Genomic DNA, 21,317 nt, shown 5'->3' with positions numbered 1-21,317 from the left:
TACATGACCTACCAGTTTCTTATAGAGGTATTCCATTTACGGACTATTTTGCTGCAATATCTTCCCACCTTCACACCCGTTGGCAACAACGTTGGTCTACTATGCTCGGCAACAAACTTCGATCTATTAAACCGAGTATAGGTTACTGGCCGTCTTCTTATCACCAGTGTCGAGGTTGGGAGACTACTCTCTCCCGTCTTCGCATTGGCTATACTCGTCTCACTCATGGATATCTCATGGAGAGGCGTCTTGCTCCTCTCTGTGAGAATTGCCAAGCTCCATTATCAGTCAGCCACATTCTTTTGGACTGCGCACTTTATCAACGAGCACGCAGAATTTACCTCTGTCGTCGTCTTCGCTCCGCTGCTCTTTCTTTACCTTCCCTTCTCGCTGATGGACCCACCTTTCATCCAGACTCTCTCATTGACTTTTTGACAACAATTGACTTACTTCACAAATTCTGATACCTTCAGCCCTTTCTACTTCAATCTCTTGCTACCCTCTACCCCCGTACTATCCCCTGCCCCGCTGTTTTCTGTAACCTGCTGATCATCCCTTCTCCCTTCTGCCATCCAATACCCTCGCTTCCTTCCCTACCCTGCAGCGCTGTATAGCCCTTGTGGCTTAGCGCTTCTTTTTGATTATAATAATAATAATCTGTTCCAGTTGCCCATGGAGAAAAGAAGAAATAAAGAAGAACATGCACTATTAAGAAAATAGAAGAAAACCCAGATTGTTGTGTAAATATACAGTGTAGCCACAAAAACACTCCCTGATTTCAAACAGGTATAATATATAACTATTGTAAAAATCTTTCATAGTTAGTAGCTTCAGATGTAGGATTTCATTCAGTTTCATGTGGTATTGGTAGCATTAAAGGCACTCAATGTGCGCCCCTTTGGTTGCTCGGCAAACATTGATGCGATAGTCCAGTTCAGTCCAGATGCTCTGCAGCACATCTGGTGTTATCATGCGATCTGCTTCAGTGATCGAAATTTTCAGTTCCTCCAGGGGTTGCAGGTAGTGGTGGTACATAAACTGTGCTCTTCACGTACCTCCAAGAAAAGAAGTTACAAACAGTTAGGTCCAGTGCCCTTGCAGGCCACTTACAGATTATCACAATAAAGTTACATGTTATACGTGTTTGAAATCAGGGAGTGTTTTTGTGGACACCCTGTATATGTGTGTACATACATGTGTGGTGTGACCTAAGTGTAAGTAGAAGTACCAACATATACCTGTTATCCCACGTGCTTATGAGATGGAAAAAAAGACACCAGCAATCCTACCATCATATAAAACAATTACAGGTTTCTGTTTCACGCTCACACAGTATTACCTTCCTGGGTGGTTGCTATCTACCAACCTACTACTTAGGATATACTTCATATATATTTTTATTAGATAAACATATTCTTACTTAGGATATACTTCATATATATTTTTATTAGATTAACATATTCTTTCTTTGTTTCATCTACAATTTGATAAAAAAAAAATAGTTAAATCTCTTGTAATAGTTTATTCTGAATGAAAGAAACCAATTAAATTTATGCAAAAATTGCAGTTCAAGAGCATGGTGCAGAGGAAAGCACGTCCATCACATGTTCTTGGAGAAATGGAGCATCGCAAACTGCTTGAATGTTTGGAAGAAGACAGATGCAAAACTGGAAGCTCGGTCTTAGGACAGGTAATTGAATTTTGTATATAAATAATAATAGCCTTTAATGGGTTTATGAAGGATGAGGTTAACCATAGAACTGATGAAGGAAAAAAGGTGAGTACTGCATTGTGGTATCTGTGGAGACAAAAAAAGTTATCCATGGAGGCAAAGAAGGGAATGTATGAGAGTACGTATAGTGGTACCAACACTTTTATATGTATGTAAAGCATGGGTTTTGAATGCTGCAGCAAAAAGGAGGCTGGAGGCAGTGTTGATGTCGTGTCTAACGACAGTGTGTGGTGTAAATATTATGCAGAGAATTCATAGTGTGGAAATTAGAAGGTGTAGAGTTGCTAAAACTATTAGAGGGCTGAAGAGGGGTTGTTGAGGTGGTTTGGTCATTGAGAAAGGATAGAGCAAAATAGGATGACTTGGAGGGTGTATAAAATTGTAGTGGAGGGGAGGAGGGGTAGAGGTCATCCTAGGAAAGTATGGAAGGAGGGGGTAAAAGAGGTTTTGTGTGCGAGGAGTTTGGACATGCAGCAGGCATGTGTGAGTGTGTTAGATACGAGTGAATGGAGACGAATGGTTGTTGGGACGTGATGAGCTGTTGGAGTGTGAGCAGGGTAATATTTTGTGAAGGGATTCAGGGAAACTGGTTAGTTGGACTTGAGTTCTGGAGGTGGGAAATACAATTCCTGCACTTTAAAGGAGGGATTTGGGGTATTTACTGTTTGGAGTGACATCTAAACTGTTGTATCTCAGCATTTCTGCAAAGACAGTGATAATGTGTGAATGAGGGTGAAAGTGTTGAATGATGGTGAAAGCATTTCTTTTTTGGGTCACCCTGCTTCACTGGGAGATGGCCAGGAACGTTAAAATAAATTTCTTTCTTTCTTTCTTTCAACACACCGGCCGTATCCCACCGAGGCAAGGTGGCCCAAAAAAGAAAGAAAATCCCTCCCAAAATATTTTCATTATCATTCAACACTTTCACCTCACTCACACACAATCACTGGTTTTGCAGATATGCTCAGAATACAACAGTTTAGAGTCATATACGTATAAAGATACAGAACATATCCCCCCAAACTGCCAATATCTCAAACCCCTCCTTTAAAGTGCAGGCATTGTACAGTGGACCCCCGCATAACGATGGCATCGCATAACGATTTTTCCGCATAACGATTACTTTTATCGCAAAATTTTTGCCGCGCATACCGATTAAAAACCCGCATACCGATTTTCGTCCGAGACGCGTCCAATGTGCCCTCAGCCAGCCTCACATGTGCCGCTCCGTCCCATTGTTTACCAGCCAGCCTCCGCGGTAACATCCAAGCATACACTCGGAATATTTCGTATTATTACAGTATTTTCGGTGCTGTTTCTGGAAAATAAGTGACCATGGGCCCCAAGAAAGCTTCTAGTGCCAACCCTGTGGTAAAAAGGGTGAGAATTAGTATGGAAATTAAGAAAGATTTTGAAGGGTTTGGGGCTAACCCTGAGAAGCCTATGCCAGTTGTGGAATCCATTGTGCCTACTTCAAAGATTAAGGAAATGTGTGCAGAGTGGGTTGAACTGCAAACCTTTATAGATGAAAATCACCCTGACACAGCTGTTGCAAGCCGTGCTTGTGACTATTTCAATGACAATGTTATGGCCCATTTTAGGAAAGTCTTGAAGGAACGGGAGGTACAGAGCTCTATGGACAGATTTGTTGTGCGACAGAGGTCCAGTGACTCTCAAGCTGGTCCTAGTGGCATTAAAAGAAGAAGGGAAGTAACCCCAGAAAAGGACTTGCTACCTCAAGTCCTAATGGAAGGGGATTCCCCTTCTAAACAGTAAGAAGATAATGCTCTCCCCTCCTCCCATCCCATCAATCATCACCAGATCTTCAATAAAAGTAAGTGTCATGTAATTGTGCATGCCTTTTTCAGTTTGTGTGTATTAAAATTAACATTTCATGTGGTAAAAAAAAATTTTTTTCATACTTTTGGGCGTCTTGCACGGATTAATTTTATTTCCATTATTTCTTATGGGGAAAATTCATTCGCATAACGATTATTTCGCATAACGATGAGCCCTCTTGCACGGATTAAAATCGTTAACCGGGGGTCCACTGTACTTCCCATTTCCAGGATTCAAGTCTGGCTGTATAAAAATAACCGGTTTCCCTATATCCCTTCACTAAATATTACTCTGCTCAAACTCAACAGCTTGTCAGGTCCCAAATACCATTCGTCTCCATTCACTCCTATCTAACACGCTCATGCAAACTTGCTGCAAGTCCAAGCCCCTCGCCCACAAAACCTCCTTTAGGTGTCACCAAACTTTAGCACCTGAACTTCTTTATTTTTCGTTTGATTTCTTTCATTTTTTTTTTTTGTACGTAAAGAAGCACCTTTCCATTGTAATGTGACCAAGTTTCAATAAGATAGCTCAAAAAACAACTGAGAAAAAAATTATTTACTAATAATCATACATATTGCAAGGTACCGTCGATGTGGGACATGGAGAAGCTGTTTTGGCATTATCTACGCATAAAACAATGCTAAACACTATTTATCATATTTAGCTTTACTGTAATTTATCCTTTCTTCATTCTTAAAAAAAAAAATAAAGTTTGTATGGTTTTGACATTCAGCCAAATATCTGACTTTTGCCCTCACAAAAATAAAAAATAAATTAAGATATCTCAAAAAGATAAACATCATTTTGTAAAACAATCTTTCCTTTATGTTGTCTGTGAATTTCATTGCATTCCTGCTATTATTAACCCTTTGACTGTTTCAGGCCCCTCTCTGAAACTGTCATTCTATGTCGCTCAATTTTTGAAAAAAAAAAATTATTTTTTCTTATGAAATTATAGAGAATCTTTTCCCGATGGTAATGACACCAAAAGTTCGAAATTTGGTCGAAAACTCGTGGAATTATGGTCCCGCGAAGTTAGCAGTCTCGGCGACATATGCGTATCGGCGATTTCGCCGACTTTGAGCCCAATTTTCAGCCAATTCCATTGTTCCAGTTGAACAAACTCATAGCTATTTCTTTAGAACTCCATTTTATCTATCAGCTGAGTACAAGAAACCTCCCATTTACTAATTTGGACTACCCAATATGGTGGTCAGAAATTGGCAATTTGGCCAATTTCACGCAAAATAAAAAAGATGCCAATTTCAAAATAGGGTCCAGAATAAACAAGGTAGACATTCGTGGCACTAAAATAACATATGCTCTGTTCATTAGTCACATCTCTAGGCCCCTCTTATATTATTATTGCTTTCTATTTTGATTTTTTATTCATACAAAAAAATACAAAATTTACTGTTATGCAGACGACTGCATTATTGTAAAAATGGTATAAATAATATCAGTGCACTAGTGAAAGAATATTAGACTCCCTAGTTGACGTGTATTGGACGTGTGGTGTGATTTATTTACTCTTCAACATTGGTAAAAATCGAACATTTTCGCTACTTTGAGCTTAGTTTCAAGGTCGTTTTCATCGTAAAAGTAATGAAAATCATCTCTATTTCTGTAATATGTTTTCCATTTTATCACCTAAGACCATGAAAACGCGAATACAACGATAAATACTATACGAAAATACACCTCAAAGTCGGCGTTTTATTCCAAAAAAACGATCAGTTTTTTTTTTCTCATTACGCAATGTGTGCTGCAGGATTTTTTTTATGTGGTGCACACTGACCACACAGACCCATTCTCTCACATGTGGGCCTACCAGCTTTCTCCCACTTGATTTGAAGCCGCTAGAATTATTGAGTATATATACGTCAGAAACATTGGCTCGTAAGACGTATTTATACGTCGAAAACAGTCAAAGGGTTAATGACAGTATAGCAATATGTATGTGAATAACCTACTTCCTAAATAATCCGCGAAACAGCCAGCCCACCGTTTTTTTTTTTTTTTTTTTTTTTTTTTTTTTTTTTTTTTTTTTTTTTTTTTTTTTTTTTTTTTTTTTTTTTTTTTTTGAGAAAATAGCATTTTTCTCAGGTTTATACTGCATTATGAGTGTATATCATAGTTATCCATATCCGTTTTCTTTAATATAAGCACCCTGGAGGTGAAAGAAGGAGAATGAAAGCCCATCCCTAACTATGGGAATTTTATATTCCCGTGGGAATGCTCGAGGAATATGCCATATATTATTCATTCTGGAGTATTTACCATATTTCTTTGTTATTTATATTGTTTATTATGTCATATTAGATCAATTGTGATAGATAAATAAGCCGTAGAAGCTATAATAGCGTTATATTGAAGCATATTCCCCGGCCATCCCAAGACTGGAATTTTCCATTACGTCAGCAAAATTTTCCCAGGAGGTTCCTGGTTGGCTGTAAGTCTACGAATAAGTCCCACCCACTGTATTATGATGCCAAATCGTCAATTATTATCTAGTTATACTCTAATTCTTGTAAACAACTTATATAACACCTTAGTGCAATTACAATTGAGAGTCTTGTGCCTTTTTTATATCATTAGATTAAACTCACTTGTACTATAGCTCATTCTAGCTCAATACATAGTCAATACCAAATTCATTATATTAGACCATAGTGCAATTACAAGTGAGAGTCTTGTGCTATTTTTAATTTGTATTTTTATATTATAAGTTTATACCTAGTTGTACTTTAGCTCATTCCAGCACAACACATAGACAACACCAACTCCATTATGTGTATTAGTGACTATACTCTACATGACCAAAATGCTATAGCTATACACTTGTCCAAACTTCCCACCACTACAGATATCAGTACTAAAATTCAACACACAACTCAGGATATAAATAACCATAATTTAAACCTAGAAGATGATTGATCACGTTGACCCTGATCTAAACCTCCATAATCTGACACACAATCAAAACCTATTGGAAAGTAACTGCCTTTATTACACAGCATCACAAGCCAGCACTATCCTAAACAATGCTAAAAGTCTATCAGTACTTAACTACAACATCAGGTCCTTAAGCAAACACTATGATGACCTCCTGGCACTCCTTGAATCACTAAAGACACCCTTCTCCTGCATTATTCTTACTGAGACCTGGCTTAAGCAGGACACAATAGATATCTACCCTCTACCAGGATACACAGCAATCCACAACTGCAGACCATACCAAGTTGGGGGTGGTATTGCAATCTATTACTCTAACCAGTTATCTTGTATTAGCACCACTTGCTTTAGTGATGAATATGGAGAATACATTTTTGCTAATTTTACTGTAAAAAACCTTAAGACGCCTATAACAATCGGTGCCATTTACCGGATACCCCACACAAACATCCCAAATTTCAGTGAGAAATTAAAGGCACTAATAACAAACAGACAAATGAATAAGCACCACCTTCTCTTAGCTGGAGACTTCAACATCAACCTTGGCCTACTAGATGATCAGCCTGTAACTGATTTCATCAACAATATGGACAACACACTTCTCATACCAACAATTACTAAACCAACCAGGCTCACTGAAACAAGTGCAACCATAATAGACCACATATGGACCAATATACTAGCCCCCCTTAAATCAGGGATAATCACAGATAGCACTACAGACCACTACCCTAACTTCCTCTTGACAAACATTAGTAAACCACCACTTGAATACAACAAAGTTTCATTTAGACTCCATGATGAGGCCTCAATAAAGAAGTTCACAGCTGACCTAGAGACTGTTGACTGGCCTACAGAATTCTCCAAGGCCAATGGTATTGATGATTGGACAGACATTTTTCTTAATTACTTAGACTATACAACAAACATTGTCCTATAAAAACAAAACAGATCACAAACAAACGGCTTGGTTGCCCATGGCTAACCAGCACCATTCTGAAATCCATTGATAAGAAACACCAGTATGAAAAGCAATATAGACAGGGCTTAACCCTTTGACTGTTGAAAGGCCCAATCCTGAAGTGTCTCCTGGTGTCGCAAAATATTCGAAAAAAAAAAAAAAATTTTCTTATGAAAATATTAAGATTATTTTTCTGATTGTTTTAGTCCCCAAAAAATTTTTTTCCCATCAGTACTTACCCAGATATAGAGGCATGAAGTTTGCAGAAAATGAGCCGCGTATGGCAACAGCGGCGACTGCCGCTCACCCGGTAAACTTTAGTTTACTTGTATTTGAAGGTTTGTTGTTTTTTTTCACCATTTTATTTTTTCACATAACTTATGTGGCCTGTGAGACCAAAGTAAGGTGCAATGTACATATATACACTCGTTGTATACAACACAATAAGCACACAAACATAATTATCAATATATTGTTTACAAAACTTGTTTACAAAAACAAATACAAAAAATTGTTTATTACTATTGTTCTATAATATATATACCAATATACAGTCACTGAACATATTCCTAGAAGTTCTGCAGCTTGTGGAACTCTTTGAAACATGGTGTCATACACAGTGGTGTTTTATACTCCTCACACATAAAACATGGTGTCATACACAATGGTGTTTTACACTCTCACATAAAACATGGTGTCATACACAATGGTGTTTTACACTCCTCACACATAAAACATGGTGTCATACACAGTGGTGTTTTACACTCCTCACACATAAAACATGGTGTCATACACAATGGTGTTTTACACTCTCACACATAAAACATGGTGTCATACACAGTGGTGTTTTACACTCTCACACATAAAACATGGTGTCATACACAATGGTGTTTTACACTCCTCACACATAAAACATGGTGTCATACACAATGGTGTTTTATACTCCTCACACATAAAACATGGTGTCATACACAATGGTGTTTTATACTCCTCACACATAAAACATGGTGTCATACACAATGGTGTTTTATACTCCTCACACATAAAACATGGTGTCATACACAGTGGTGTTTTACACTCCTCACACATAAAACATGGTGTCATACACAGTGGTGTTTTACACTCCTCACACATAAAACATGGTGTCGTACACAGTGGTGTTTTACACTCCTAACACATAAAACATGGTGTCATACACAGTGGTGTTTTACACTCTCACACATAAAATCAGTGTGTGCATTTTTGTGTAAGTTTTTTTTATGTACAAAGACAAAATACCTCGTCTGAGCAGTTTTCTTCAAAGTATTAGCAGGCAGTTGTGTTGTGTAGTTATCCTAGGTAAATGGTCGTGTGTCATCATTCCTTCCTTCCTAATGGTTCCTAATTTCCACCTCTCACATTCCTTTCCTACCTGGAGGGCATTCCACCTCTCTTCCTACATTCCTTCATCCTAGGTAAATGGTCGTGTGTCATGTTCCACCTCTCTTCCTACATTCCTTCATCTGTCCTTCCTTCCTTTCATCTAGTCCTTCCTTCATTCCTGCCTTCCCTTCTTGCTTCTGGTTTCTATAATATATACACACATATATAGTCACTAGATACTTTCATAAAACTGCTATTATCACCATTCAGCAAGCTTGTCTTGGGTGCGAGTGTGTGGCTTATAATTGTTTTGAGTCAGGAGTCAGCAGCTGTCAAAATGACCTATTGTCTCATTACTCACTCCCCCCCCCCCCCCCCCCGCCCGCCTGTCAAAACAATGGGGTCGGATGCTGCTTCCCCTCCATTCTATCTAATTATCGTTCTCCCTCATTCTATCTCTTTCAGTTTGTCTCTCTGTTTCTCTCTGTCTGTCTATCTGTCTCACAGGTACACATAAATACGTACAAGTATACATAGTGTAAATTACCTAGGATAACCCAAAAAATCCAGACAAAGTGCTATACTCTGCTTGAAGATGTGAGTAAACGTGATGATGGCACAGTTTTGTGGCTCTCTCTGAGACAGAGCTAGATGGATAGACAGGGAGCTTGGCAGACAGACAAATAGACAGACAGACAAATGTTTGTTCGTCGTCGTCTTCTCCTCCTCCTCCTCCTCCTCCTTCTCCTCCTCCTTCTCCTTCTCCTCCTCCTCCTTCTCCTCCTTCTCCTTCTCCTCCTCCTCCTCCTCCTCCTTCTCCTTCTCCTTCTCCTTCTCCTTCTCCTTCTCCTCCTCCTCCTCCTCCTCCTCCTCCTCCTTCTCCTCCTCCTCCTCCTCCTTCTCCTCCTCCTCCTTCTCCTTCTCCTCCTTCTCCTTTTCCTCCTCCTTCTCCTTCTCCTTCTCCTCCTCCTCCTCCTCCTCCTCCTCCTTCTTCTCCTTCTCCTCCTCCTCCTTCTTCTCCTTCTCCTCCTCCTTCTTCTCCTTCTCCTCCTCCTTCTCCTCCTCCTCCTTCTTCTCCTTCTCCTCCTTCTCCTCCTCCTGGCTCTTAGACAGATAGACAGCTGCCCCCCTCCCTCCACCCTTGTTTATGCTCATCAAAGGTCAGCTCTTATCAGATGTTATCTCCCCTTAGCTTGTCACTGTCATGGGATGAACTGTTTTCATGCCTCAAGGGAACATATTATTACATATTATTATTATTAGGTATTATTATTATTATTATTCCTCTTCTTCCTCCTCTTCCTCCTCCTCTTCTTCTTCTTCTTCTTCTTCTTCTTCTTCTTCTTCTTCTTCTTCTTCTTCTTCCTCCTCTTCCTCCTCTTCTTCTTCTTCTTCTTCCTCCTCCTCCTCTTCCTCCTCCTCCTCCTCCATTGCTTTTGGTCTCAAACTCCTCGAAATCATGAAATTGATCTTCACTGACACTTCCATCTGTGTTAGAGCATCACTTGGGAAGAGAAGAGTCCCAGATTTGCTGGGGAATCACATATTTCTTACCGCTAGACATGCTGAAAAAGGATGACTGAAATGGTATTCCCACAATGCACCACTGGCTCCCCGATTTTTTTTATATGGTGCACACTGACCATGGAGACCCATTCTCTCACATATGGGCCTACCAGCTTTCTCCTGCTTGATTTGAAGCCGCTAGAATTTATGCGTATAGATACGTCAAACATGGTATCTCCTATGACGTATATATACGACCGCGACAGTCAAAAGGTTAATACACAAAGACATTCTTAAACACTATTCATCAGTCCTCACCAAAGTAATAAAGAAAGCCAAACAACTATACTACTCCAGTAGATTCACTGACACAAGAGGAGATATAAAAAAGACCTGGAAAACACTCTCAGATTCTAGGGACCCACAAACTGAAAAAAAAACAAGAATATTGCCCTAACTAAACCTAATGAAACACCACTGCATCCCACTGACACAGCTAACAAGATAAACGACTTCTTCTCAACCATAGGTTCTAATCTCGCCAATAAAATCCCACATACCAATGCCCATGCCGGGGACTACCTAGATGGGAATTTCCCAAATTCCTTCTATCTTGCTCCAACTGAGCCCATGGAAGTCACCGAGATTATAAAGTCACTTAAAAATAACTCAGGAAATCTGTCTCATGTCCCACCATTATTGTACAAGAGAGCGGCCCATGTCCTCTCGCATGCTATCTCATTACTTTTTAACAAGTCACTAGAAACTAGCACCTTCCCGAAACTACTCAAGATGGCAAGGGTTACACCAATACATAAAGGTGGTGACCCTACAGATTTAAACAACTATAGGCCAATATCAAACTTACCATTGCTATCAAAAATCTTTGAGAAACTCGTGCACAGGAGACTATATTCATTTATAACGGCACAAAACATACTCAACCCCTGCCAATTTGGATTCAGGAAAAATAAAAGCACTAACGATGCAATCATAAAAATGCTAGATCTGCTTTACACAGCATTGGAAAATAAGGAATATCCACTAGGAATTTTTATTGACCTAAGGAAAGCTTTTGACACAGTAGACCACGGCATCCTACTCCACAAACTTGACCATTATGGTATAAGAGGCCATGCGCTTGCATATTTCAAATCTTACCTTACTAATAGGTATCAGTATGTCACCATTGAAGACACAGCATCAACAACACAGCCACTTGATACTGGAGTTTCGCAGGGAAGTGTCCTTGGTCCCCTGCTCTTCCTCATATACATCAATGATCTTCCAAACGTATCTCAACACCTGAACCCCATTCTCTTTGCTGACGACACGACTTATGTCATCTCTCACCCTAATCTTGCCACCCTCAACACCATTGTTAATGAGGAGCTGATCAAAATATCGACTTGGATGACAGCCAATAAACTTATGCTTAACCCTTTGACTGTTTCAGGCCCCTCTCTGAAACTGTCATTCTATGTCGCTCAATTTTTGAAAAAAAAAAATTATTTTTTCTTATGAAATGATAGAGAATCTTTTCCCGATGGTAATGACACCAAAAGTTCGAAATTTGGTCGAAAACTCGTGGAATTATGCTCCCGCGAAGTTAGCGGTCTCGGCGACATATGCGTATCGGCGATTTCGCCGACTTTGAGCCCAATTTTCAGCCAATTCCATTGTTCCAGTTGACCAAACTCATAGCTATTTCTTTAGAACTCCATTTTATCTATCAGCTGAGTACAAGAAACCTCCCATTTACTAATTTGGACTACCCAATATGGTGGTCAGAAATTGGCAATTTGGCCAATTTCACACAAAATAAAAAAGATGCCAATTTCAAAATAGGGTCCAGAATAAACAAGGTAGACATTCGTGGCACTAAAATAACATATGCTCTGTTCATTAGTCACATCTCTAGGCCCCTCTTATATTATTATTGCTTTCTATTTTGATTTTTTATTCATACAAAAAAATACAAAATTTACTGTTATGCAGACGACTGCATTATTGTAAAAATGGTATAAATAATATCAGTGCACTAGTGAAAGAATATTAGACTCCCCAGTTGACGTGTATTGGACGTGTTGTGTGATTTATGTACTCTTGAACATTGGTAAAAATCGAACATTTCCGCTACTTTGAGCTCAGTTTCAAGGTCGTTTTCATCGTAAAAGTAATGAAAATCATCTCTATTTCTGTAATATGTTTTCCATTTTATCACCTAAAACCATGAAAACGCGAATACAACGATAAATACTATACGAAAATACACCTCAAAGTCGGCGTTTTATTCCAAAAAAACGATCAGAGTTTTTTTTTTCTCATTACGCAATGTGTGCTGCAGGATTTTTTTTATGTGGTGCACACTGACCACACAGACCCATTCTCTCACATGTGGGCCTACCAGCTTTCTCCCACTTGATTTGAAGCCGCTAGAATTATTGAGTATATATACGTCAGAAACATTGGCTCGTAAGACGTATTTATACGTCGAAAACAGTCAAAGGGTTAACACTGACAAAACCTACTACATTATGTTTGGTAGCAGAGCAGGAGATGCGCAAATTAACATTAAGATCGACAACACTCTAATTGCCAGGCATAATGAGGGCAAATTCCTAGGCCTATACCTCGACAACAACCTGAACTTCAGCACCCATATCCAACACATAACCAAAAAAGTATCCAAAACGGTTGGGATCCTCGCCAAGATACGATACTACGTGCCGCAAACTGCCCTTCTCACACTATACCATTCACTTATATATCCATACCTCACCTATGCTATCTGTGGTTGGGGTTCAACTGCAGCAACACACCTAAAGCCAATAATAACCCAACAAAAAGCCACAGTAAGAATAATCACTAAATCCCATCCCTGGCAACACACCCCCCACTCTTCATAGATCTAAACTTACTCCCTGTTCAGTACATCCACACTTACTACTGTGCAATCTACATCTACAGGACCTTAAATTCCAATGTTAACCTTGACCTAAAATGCTTTCTTGATAGTTGTGACAGAACCCACAGGCACAACACCAGACACAAACATCTCTATGACATTCCCTGTGTCCGACTAAACCTTTACAAAAATTCAGTGTATGTCAAAGGCCCTAAAATCTGGAACACCCTACCTGAAAATTCTAAAACTGCAGACACATTCATCACCTTCAAAACTACAGTTAAAAAACATCTTATCTCCCTGATACACCCTGTCAACTAATTACACGAATACCACCTGGTGGTTAACACTTACACTCACTCACCCATTTGACCATAAACAGAAATATCAATCTCAATTTCAAAATAATGAATCTTAACTAGTCATAAGTTGGCCTGTGATACTCCAATACTGAAACTATGTATAGTGCCAAAACAAAAGCATTCACATTGCTAAACTCACAAACTAGTATTTAGTCACTTAGCCATAATACCAACTTACCTCATAATTTTGTAATATTTTAAACTTAAGATTTGATTAAAGTCTGCCCGAAATGCCTAGCCATGCTAGGTGTTCTAGTGGTATACTCTGTAATTTTTATTTTACTACATGTAAACCACACAATAACCAAATTCTGTAAACTCAGCATTGTAATCCTTATAGAGAATAAACTTTGAATTTGAATTTGAATTTGAATTTAGAAAGAATAATACAATAAATACACAAAAAAAATCGGGAAAAAAATGAAAATTGACGACAGGTGAGCAGACCTGCCGCGGGTGGTGACGTCACCCTAGGTGTTTTAAATGACCATAATTCCTTGTAGGAATGTTGTTGAACAATGATTCTTGTACCATTGTGTTGCCAGAGAGTTAAGCTATTTTTTCTATATGAGTAACTCAATTTGTGAATTATTCGACAAAAGTTTTTGTTCGCGCTGAGCTCGTTCTATTTACCCCTTTACCCCCTCCCTTCAACCTTTTCAAGGATGACCCCTACCCCGCCTTCCTTCCCCTACAGATTTATATGCTCTCCATGTCATTTTACTTTGATCCATTCTCTCTAAATGACCAAACCACCTCAACAACCCCTCTTCAGCTCTCTGACTAATACTTTTATTAACTCCACACCTTCTCCTAATTTCCACACTCTGAATTTTCAGCATAATATTCACACCACACATTGCCCTTAGACAGGACACCTCCACTGCCTCTAACCGCCTCCTCGCTGCAGCATTTGCAACCCAAGCTTCACATCCATATAAGAGTATTGGTATTACTATACTTTCATACATTCCCTTCTTTACCTCTATAGATAGCATTTTTTGTCTCCACACATACCTCGATGCACCACTCGCCTTTTTTTCTTCATCAATTCTATGATTAACCTCATCCTTCATAAATCCATCCGCTGACACGTCAACTCCCAAATACATACCTGAAAACATTCACTTCTTCCATACACCTTCTCTCCAATTTGATATCCAATTTTTCTTTATCGAAATCATTTGATACCCTCATTACCTTACTCTTTTTTAAGTTCACTTTCAACTTTCTACCTTTACACACACTCCCAAACTCAACCGCTAACCTTTGCAATTTTTCTTTAGAATCTCCCATAAGCACAGTATCATCAGCAAAAAGTAACTTTGTCAATTCCCATTTCGTATTTGATTTCCCATAATTTAACCCTTTGACTGTCGCAGGCCCCTTTCTGAAACTGTCATTCTATGTCGCAAAATATTCGAAAAAAAAAAAATTCTTATGAAAATGTTAAGATTATTTTTCCAAGTGTTTTAGTCCCAAAAAAAAAAACATTTTTGCCATCAGTACTTACCGAGATATAGAGCTGTGAAGTTTGCAGAAAATGAGCGGTGTATGGCAACAGCGGTGACTGCTGCTCACCCGGTAAACTTTAGTTTACTTGTATTTGAAGTTTTTTTTTTTTTTTCACTATTTTATTTTTTCACATAACTTATGTGGCCTATGAGACCAAAGTAAGGTGCAATGTACATATATACACTCGTTGTATACAACACAATAAGCACACAAACATAATTAGCAATATATTGTTTACAAAACTTGTTTACAAAAACAAACAATGCAAAAAATTGTTCATTACTATTGTTCTATAATATATATACCAATGTACAGTCACCAAACATATTCCTAGAAGTTCTGCAGCTTTTGGAACTCTTTGAAACATGTTTTCGTACACAATGGTGTTTTACACTCTCACACATAAAATCAATGTGTATGTATTTTTGTGGACTTTTTTTTTTATGTGCAAAGACAAAATACCTCGTCTGAGCAGTTTTCTTCAAAGTATTAGCAGGCATTTGTGTTGTGTAGTTATCCTAGGTAAATGGTCGTATGTCATCATTCCTTCCTTCCTACTTTCCTGCATTCCTTTCCTTCATTCCTTTCCTTTATTCCTTTCCTTCATTCCTTTCCTTCATTCCTTTTCTTCATTCCTTTCCTTCATTCCTTTCCTTCATTCCTTTCCTGCATTCCTTTCCTGCATTCCTTTCCTGCATTCCTTTCCTTCATTCCTTTCCTACACCTCTTCCTACATTCCTTCATCTGTCCTTCCTTCATTCCTGCCTTCCCTTCTTGCTTCTGGTTTCTATAATATATATACACATATATAGTCACTAGATACTTTCATAAAACTGCTATTATCACCATTCAGCAAGCTTGTCTTGTGTGCTAGTGTGTGGCTTATAATTGTTTTGAGTCAGGAGTCGGCAGCTGTCAAAATGACATATTGTCTCATTACTCACTCCCCCCCCCGACCCCCGCCTGTCAAAACAATGGGGTCGGATACTGCTTCCCCTCCATTCGATCTAATTATCTTTCTCCCTCATTCTATCTCTTTCAATCTGTCTCTCTTTCTATCTGTCTGTCTATCTCTGTCTCACAGGTACACATAAATACAAGTACTGTATACATAGTGTAAATTACCTAGGATAACCCAAGAAATCCAGACAAAGTGCTATACTGTGCTTGAAGATGTGTGTAAGCATGATGACGCAGTCTTGTGGCTCTCTCTGAGACAGACAGCTAGACGGATAGACTGGGAGCTTGACAGACAGACAAATAGACAGACAGAAATGTTTGTGTACCAGCAAAAACAGAGGGAGGGGGATGGTCATCTAATCTCTTCTTATCAGCTGCGCACTCCCTTCACCCTCCTTTACGCTCATCAAACGTCAGCTCTTATCAGATGTTATCTCACCTTATCTTGTCACTGTCATGGGTGAACTGTTTTCCATGCTTCAAGGGAACATATTATTGTTCTTCCTCCTCTTCTTCCTCCTCCTCTTCCTCCTCCTCCTCTTCCTCCTCCTCCTCTTCTTCCTCCTCCTCTTCCTCCTTTTCCTCCTCCTCTTCCTCTTCCTCTTCCTCCTCCTCTTCCTCTTCCTCTTCCTCCTCCTCCTCTTCCTCCTCCTCCTCTTCCTCCTCCTCTTCTTCCTCCTCCTCTTCTTCCTCCTCCTCCTCCTCCTCCTCCTCCTCCTCCTCGTCTTCCTCCTCCTCGTCTTCCTCCTCGTCTTCCTCCTCCTCCTCCTCCTCCTCCTCCTCCTCCTCCTCCTCCTCCTCCTCTTCCTCCTCCTCCTCTTCCTCCTCCTCCTCTTCCTCCTCCTCTTCCTCCTCCTCTTCCTCCTCCTCCTCCTCCTCCTCCTCCTCTCCTTCCTCCTCTTCCTCCTCTTCCTCCTCCTCCATTCTTCTGGTATCCTGGGCATTGCTTTTGGTCTCAAACTCCTCAAAACCATGAAATTGATCTTCACTGACACTTCCATCTGTGTTAGAGCATCACTTGGGAAGAGAAGAGTCCCAGATTTGCTGGGGAATCACATATTTCTTACCGCTAGGCATGCTGAAAAAGGACAACGGAAATGGCATTCCCACAATGCACCACTGGCTCCCCAATTTTTTTTATATGGTGCACACTGACCATGGAGACCCATTCTCTCACATGTGAGCCTACCAGCTTTCTCCTGCTTGATTTGAAGCCGCTAGAATTTATGCGTATAGATACGTCAGAAATAGTGGCGCTTAAGATGTATTTATACGGCATAAACAGTCAAAGGGTTAATCCCACCCTTCTGAACACCCTAGCATTTACTTCTTTTACAACCCCATCTATAAATATGTTAAACAACCATGGTGACATTACACATCCCTGTCTAAGACCTTCTTTTACCAGGAAGTAGTATCCTTCTCTTGTACACACCCTAACCTGAGCCTCACTATCCTCATAAAAACTCTTTACAGCATTTAATAACTTACCATCTATTCCATATACTTGTAACATCTGCCACATTGCTCCCCTATCCACTCTATCATATGCGTTTTCTAAATCCATAAATGCAATAAAAACTTCCCTACCTTTAAATACTGTTCACATATATGCTTCAATGTAAACACTTGATCTACACATCCCCTACCCACTCTAAAACCTCCTTGCTCATCCACAGTCCTCCATTCTGTCTTACCTCTAATTATTTCAATAATAACCCTACTGTACACTTTTCCTGGTATACTCAGTAAACTTATTTCTCTATAATTTTTACAATCTCTTTTGTCCCTTTTTCCTTTACATAAAGGGACTATACATGCTATCTGCCAATCCCTAGGTACCTTCCCTTCTTTCATACATATATTAAACAAAAATACCAACCACTCCAACACTATATCCCCCCTGCTTTTAACATTTCTGTCATGATCCCATCAGTTCCAGCTGCTTTGCCCCCTTTCATTCTACGTAATGCCTCACGCACCTCCCCCACACTCACATCCTGCTGTTCTTCACTCCTACAAGATGGTATACCTCCCTGGCCAGTGCATGAAATTACCGCCTCCCTTTCTTTGTCGACATTAAAAAGTTCCTCAAAATATTCTCGCCATTTACCCAATACCTCCATCTCCCTATCTACTAACTCCCCTACTCTGTTTTTAACTAACATATCCATTCGTTTCCTAGGCTTTCTTAACTTGTTTAACTTGCTCCAAAATTTTTTCTTATTTTCATTAAAATTTATTGATAGTGCCTCTCCCACTCTATCATCTGCTCTCCTTTTGCACTCTCTCACCACTCTCTTCACCTTTCTTTTACTCTCCATATACTCTACCCTTCTTATAACACTTCTGCTTTGTAAAAACCTCTCCTAAGCTAACTTTTTCTCTTTTATCACAACCTTTACTTCATCATTCCACCAATCACTCCTCTTTCCTCCTGCACCCACCCTCCTATAACCACAAACTTCTGCCCCACATTCTAATACTGCATTTTTAAAACTATTCCAACCCTCTTCACCCCCCCCCTCCCCCACTACTCATACTTGCACCAGCCCACCTTTCTGCCAATCGTTGCTTTTATCTCACCTGAACTTCCTCCTCCCTTAGTTTATACACTTTCACCTACCTCTTACTTGTTGTTGTCATTTTTCTCTTGTCCTGTCTACCTCTTACTCTAACTGTATAGTGGTGCCAACACTCTTATATGGGTGTGAAGCTTGGGCTGTAAATACTGCAGCGAGGAGGCAGTGGAGATGTCGTGTCTAATGGCAGTGTGTGGTGTAAATATTATACAGTGGAACCTCTACTTGTAAGCGCATCCACGTGCTAGTTTTTCCAAATACAAGCAGTCAATGGGTTGATTTTTTTGCTTACATATGCGAGCAAAATTTCCATAAGCGAGCACAACTCTAGGGAGGTTCCTTGATGCTGGTGAGGGGCTCTTGCTCTTGATCTAGGGAATTGTATCTCATTTGTTTGTTAGACTCTCTTATTGAAACTTGGGCAGTGTATGATGGAAAGATGCTTAGTAACGTACACCAAAAATGAAAGAAATTGGAAAAAAAATCCCCCTCCAGTACCAACAATACCACCAGTCCGATAACATTCTTCTTTGCAAATATACAGGGTCTAAAGCCAGCAACAAACAACAAAATACCTTTCATCCGTGGACTGCTTGCAGAGGCAAAGGCAATGTTCGCGGCTTTCACTGAGACCCACATAAAGGATCACTTGGACAACGAAATATGGATCCCAGGTTACAACCTATACAAATGTGACAGAGTGAACAGGCAAAAGGGGGGGGTTGGCCTGTACATTGCAGAGTCACTTGTTTGCACAGAACTGCTTAATGCCTCAAATGATGTTGTGGAAGTTTTAGCAGTAAAGGTCGAGAACCAAAACCTAGTCATTGTGGTAGTCTACAAGCCTCCGGATGCAACATCCCAGCAATTCCAGGAACAGCTGTTAAAAATTGACCACTGTCTGGAAAATCTTCCAGCTCCTGCACCCAACATCTTGCTCCTGGGGGATTTCAACTTAAGGCACCTAAAATGGAGGAATATAGCAAATAATATTGTTGCAGTAATAACACCAGGAGGCAGCTCTGATGAAAACTCACACTCACACGAGCTTTTAAATCTCTGCACAAAATTCAATTTAAACCAGCAAATAATAGAGCCTACTAGACTGGAGAATACACTAGACCTCATCTTCACTAACAATGATGATCTGATAAGAAATGTCACCATATCAAAAACAATATACTCAGATCACAACATAATTGAGGTTCAGACATGTATGAGTGGAGCCAAAGACCGACAAAATGAGACTAGTCACGAGGGAGCATTCACCAAATTCAACTTCAATAACAAAAACATAAAGTGGGACCAAGTAAACCAAGTCCTAACCGATATAAGCTGGGAAGATACACTAAGCAACACAGACCCCAACTTATGCCTAGAACAGATTAACTCGGTGGCACTCGATGTATGCACAAGGCTTATTCCTCTAAGAAAAAGGAGGAGTAGATGTAAAATAGAAAGAGACAGGCGCTCCCTTTACAGGCGACGGAAAAGAATAACAGAGCTGCTAAAAGAGGTCAATATATCTGAAATGCGTAGGGAGACACTGGTCAGAGAAATAGCAAGCATCGAACTTAAGCTAAAAGAATCCTTTAGGAGTCAGGAATCGCGGGAAGAACTAAAAGCCATAAATGAAATCGAAAGAAACCCAAAGTATTTCTTCTCCTATGCCAAATCAAAATCGAGAACAACGTCCAGTATTGGGCCCCTACTTAAACAAGATGGGTCCTACACAGATGACAGCAAGGAAATGAGTGAGCTACTCAAGTCCCAATATGACTCAGTTTTTAGCAAGCCGCTAACCAGACTGAGAGTCGAAGATCAAAATGAATTTTTTATGAGAGAGCCACAGAATTTGATTAACACAAGCCTATCCGATGTTATCCTGACGCCAAATGACTTCGAACAGGCGATAAATGACATGCCCATGCACTCTGCCCCAGGGCCAGACTCATGGAACTCTGTGTTCATCAAGAACTGCAAGAAGCCCCTATCACGAGCCTTTTCCATCCTATGGAGAGGGAGCATGGACACAGGGGTCGTCCCTCAGTTACTAAAAACAACAGACATAGCCCCACTCCACAAAGGGGGCAGTAAAGCAACAGCAAAGAACTACAGACCAATAGCACTAACATCCCATATCATAAAAATCTTTGAAAGGGTCCTAAGAAGCAAGATCACCACCCATCTAGAAACCCATCAGTTACATAACCCAGGGCAACATGGGTTTAGAACAGGTCGCTCCTGTCTGTCTCAACTATTGGATCACTACGACAAGGTCCTAAATGCACTAGAAGACAAAAAGAATGCAGATGTAATATATACAGATTTTGCAAAAGCCTTCGACAAGTGTGACCATGGCGTAATAGCGCACAAAATGCGTGCTAAAGGAATAACAGGAAAAGTCGGTCGATGGATCTATAATTTCCTCACTAACAGAACACAGAGAGTAGTCGTCAACAGAGTAAAGTCCGAGGCAGCTACGGTGAAAAGCTCTGTTCCGCAAGGCACAGTACTAGCTCCCATCTTGTTCCTCATCCTCATATCCGACATAGACAAGGATGTCAGCCACAGCACCGTGTCTTCCTTTGCAGATGACACCCGAATCTGCATGACAGTGTCTTCCATTGCA

General features: G+C 39.9%; 1 protein-coding gene across 7 annotated transcripts in view; it reads left to right on the top strand.

The window, feature by feature from the left end:
• LOC128706492 (eukaryotic elongation factor 2 kinase) overlaps positions 1-21,317 on the top strand; it is a gene marked incomplete at its 3' end in the record, with an annotated part of 256,511 nt that overhangs the window by 215,287 nt on the left and 19,907 nt on the right. For all 7 annotated transcript variants that reach the window (XM_070092758.1, XM_070092762.1, XM_070092759.1 and 4 more), the window contains 1 exon segment: positions 1,568-1,690. In XM_070092758.1, the coding sequence (XP_069948859.1) occupies positions 1,568-1,690 (123 nt within the window).

This window comes from Cherax quadricarinatus, chromosome 40 (genome assembly GCF_038502225.1).
Source record: "Cherax quadricarinatus isolate ZL_2023a chromosome 40, ASM3850222v1, whole genome shotgun sequence".
Lineage (NCBI taxonomy): Eukaryota > Metazoa > Arthropoda > Malacostraca > Decapoda > Parastacidae > Cherax > Cherax quadricarinatus.
The sequence above is the reverse complement of the archived record's forward strand: the minus strand, read 5'-3'. Positions and strand labels throughout refer to the sequence as shown.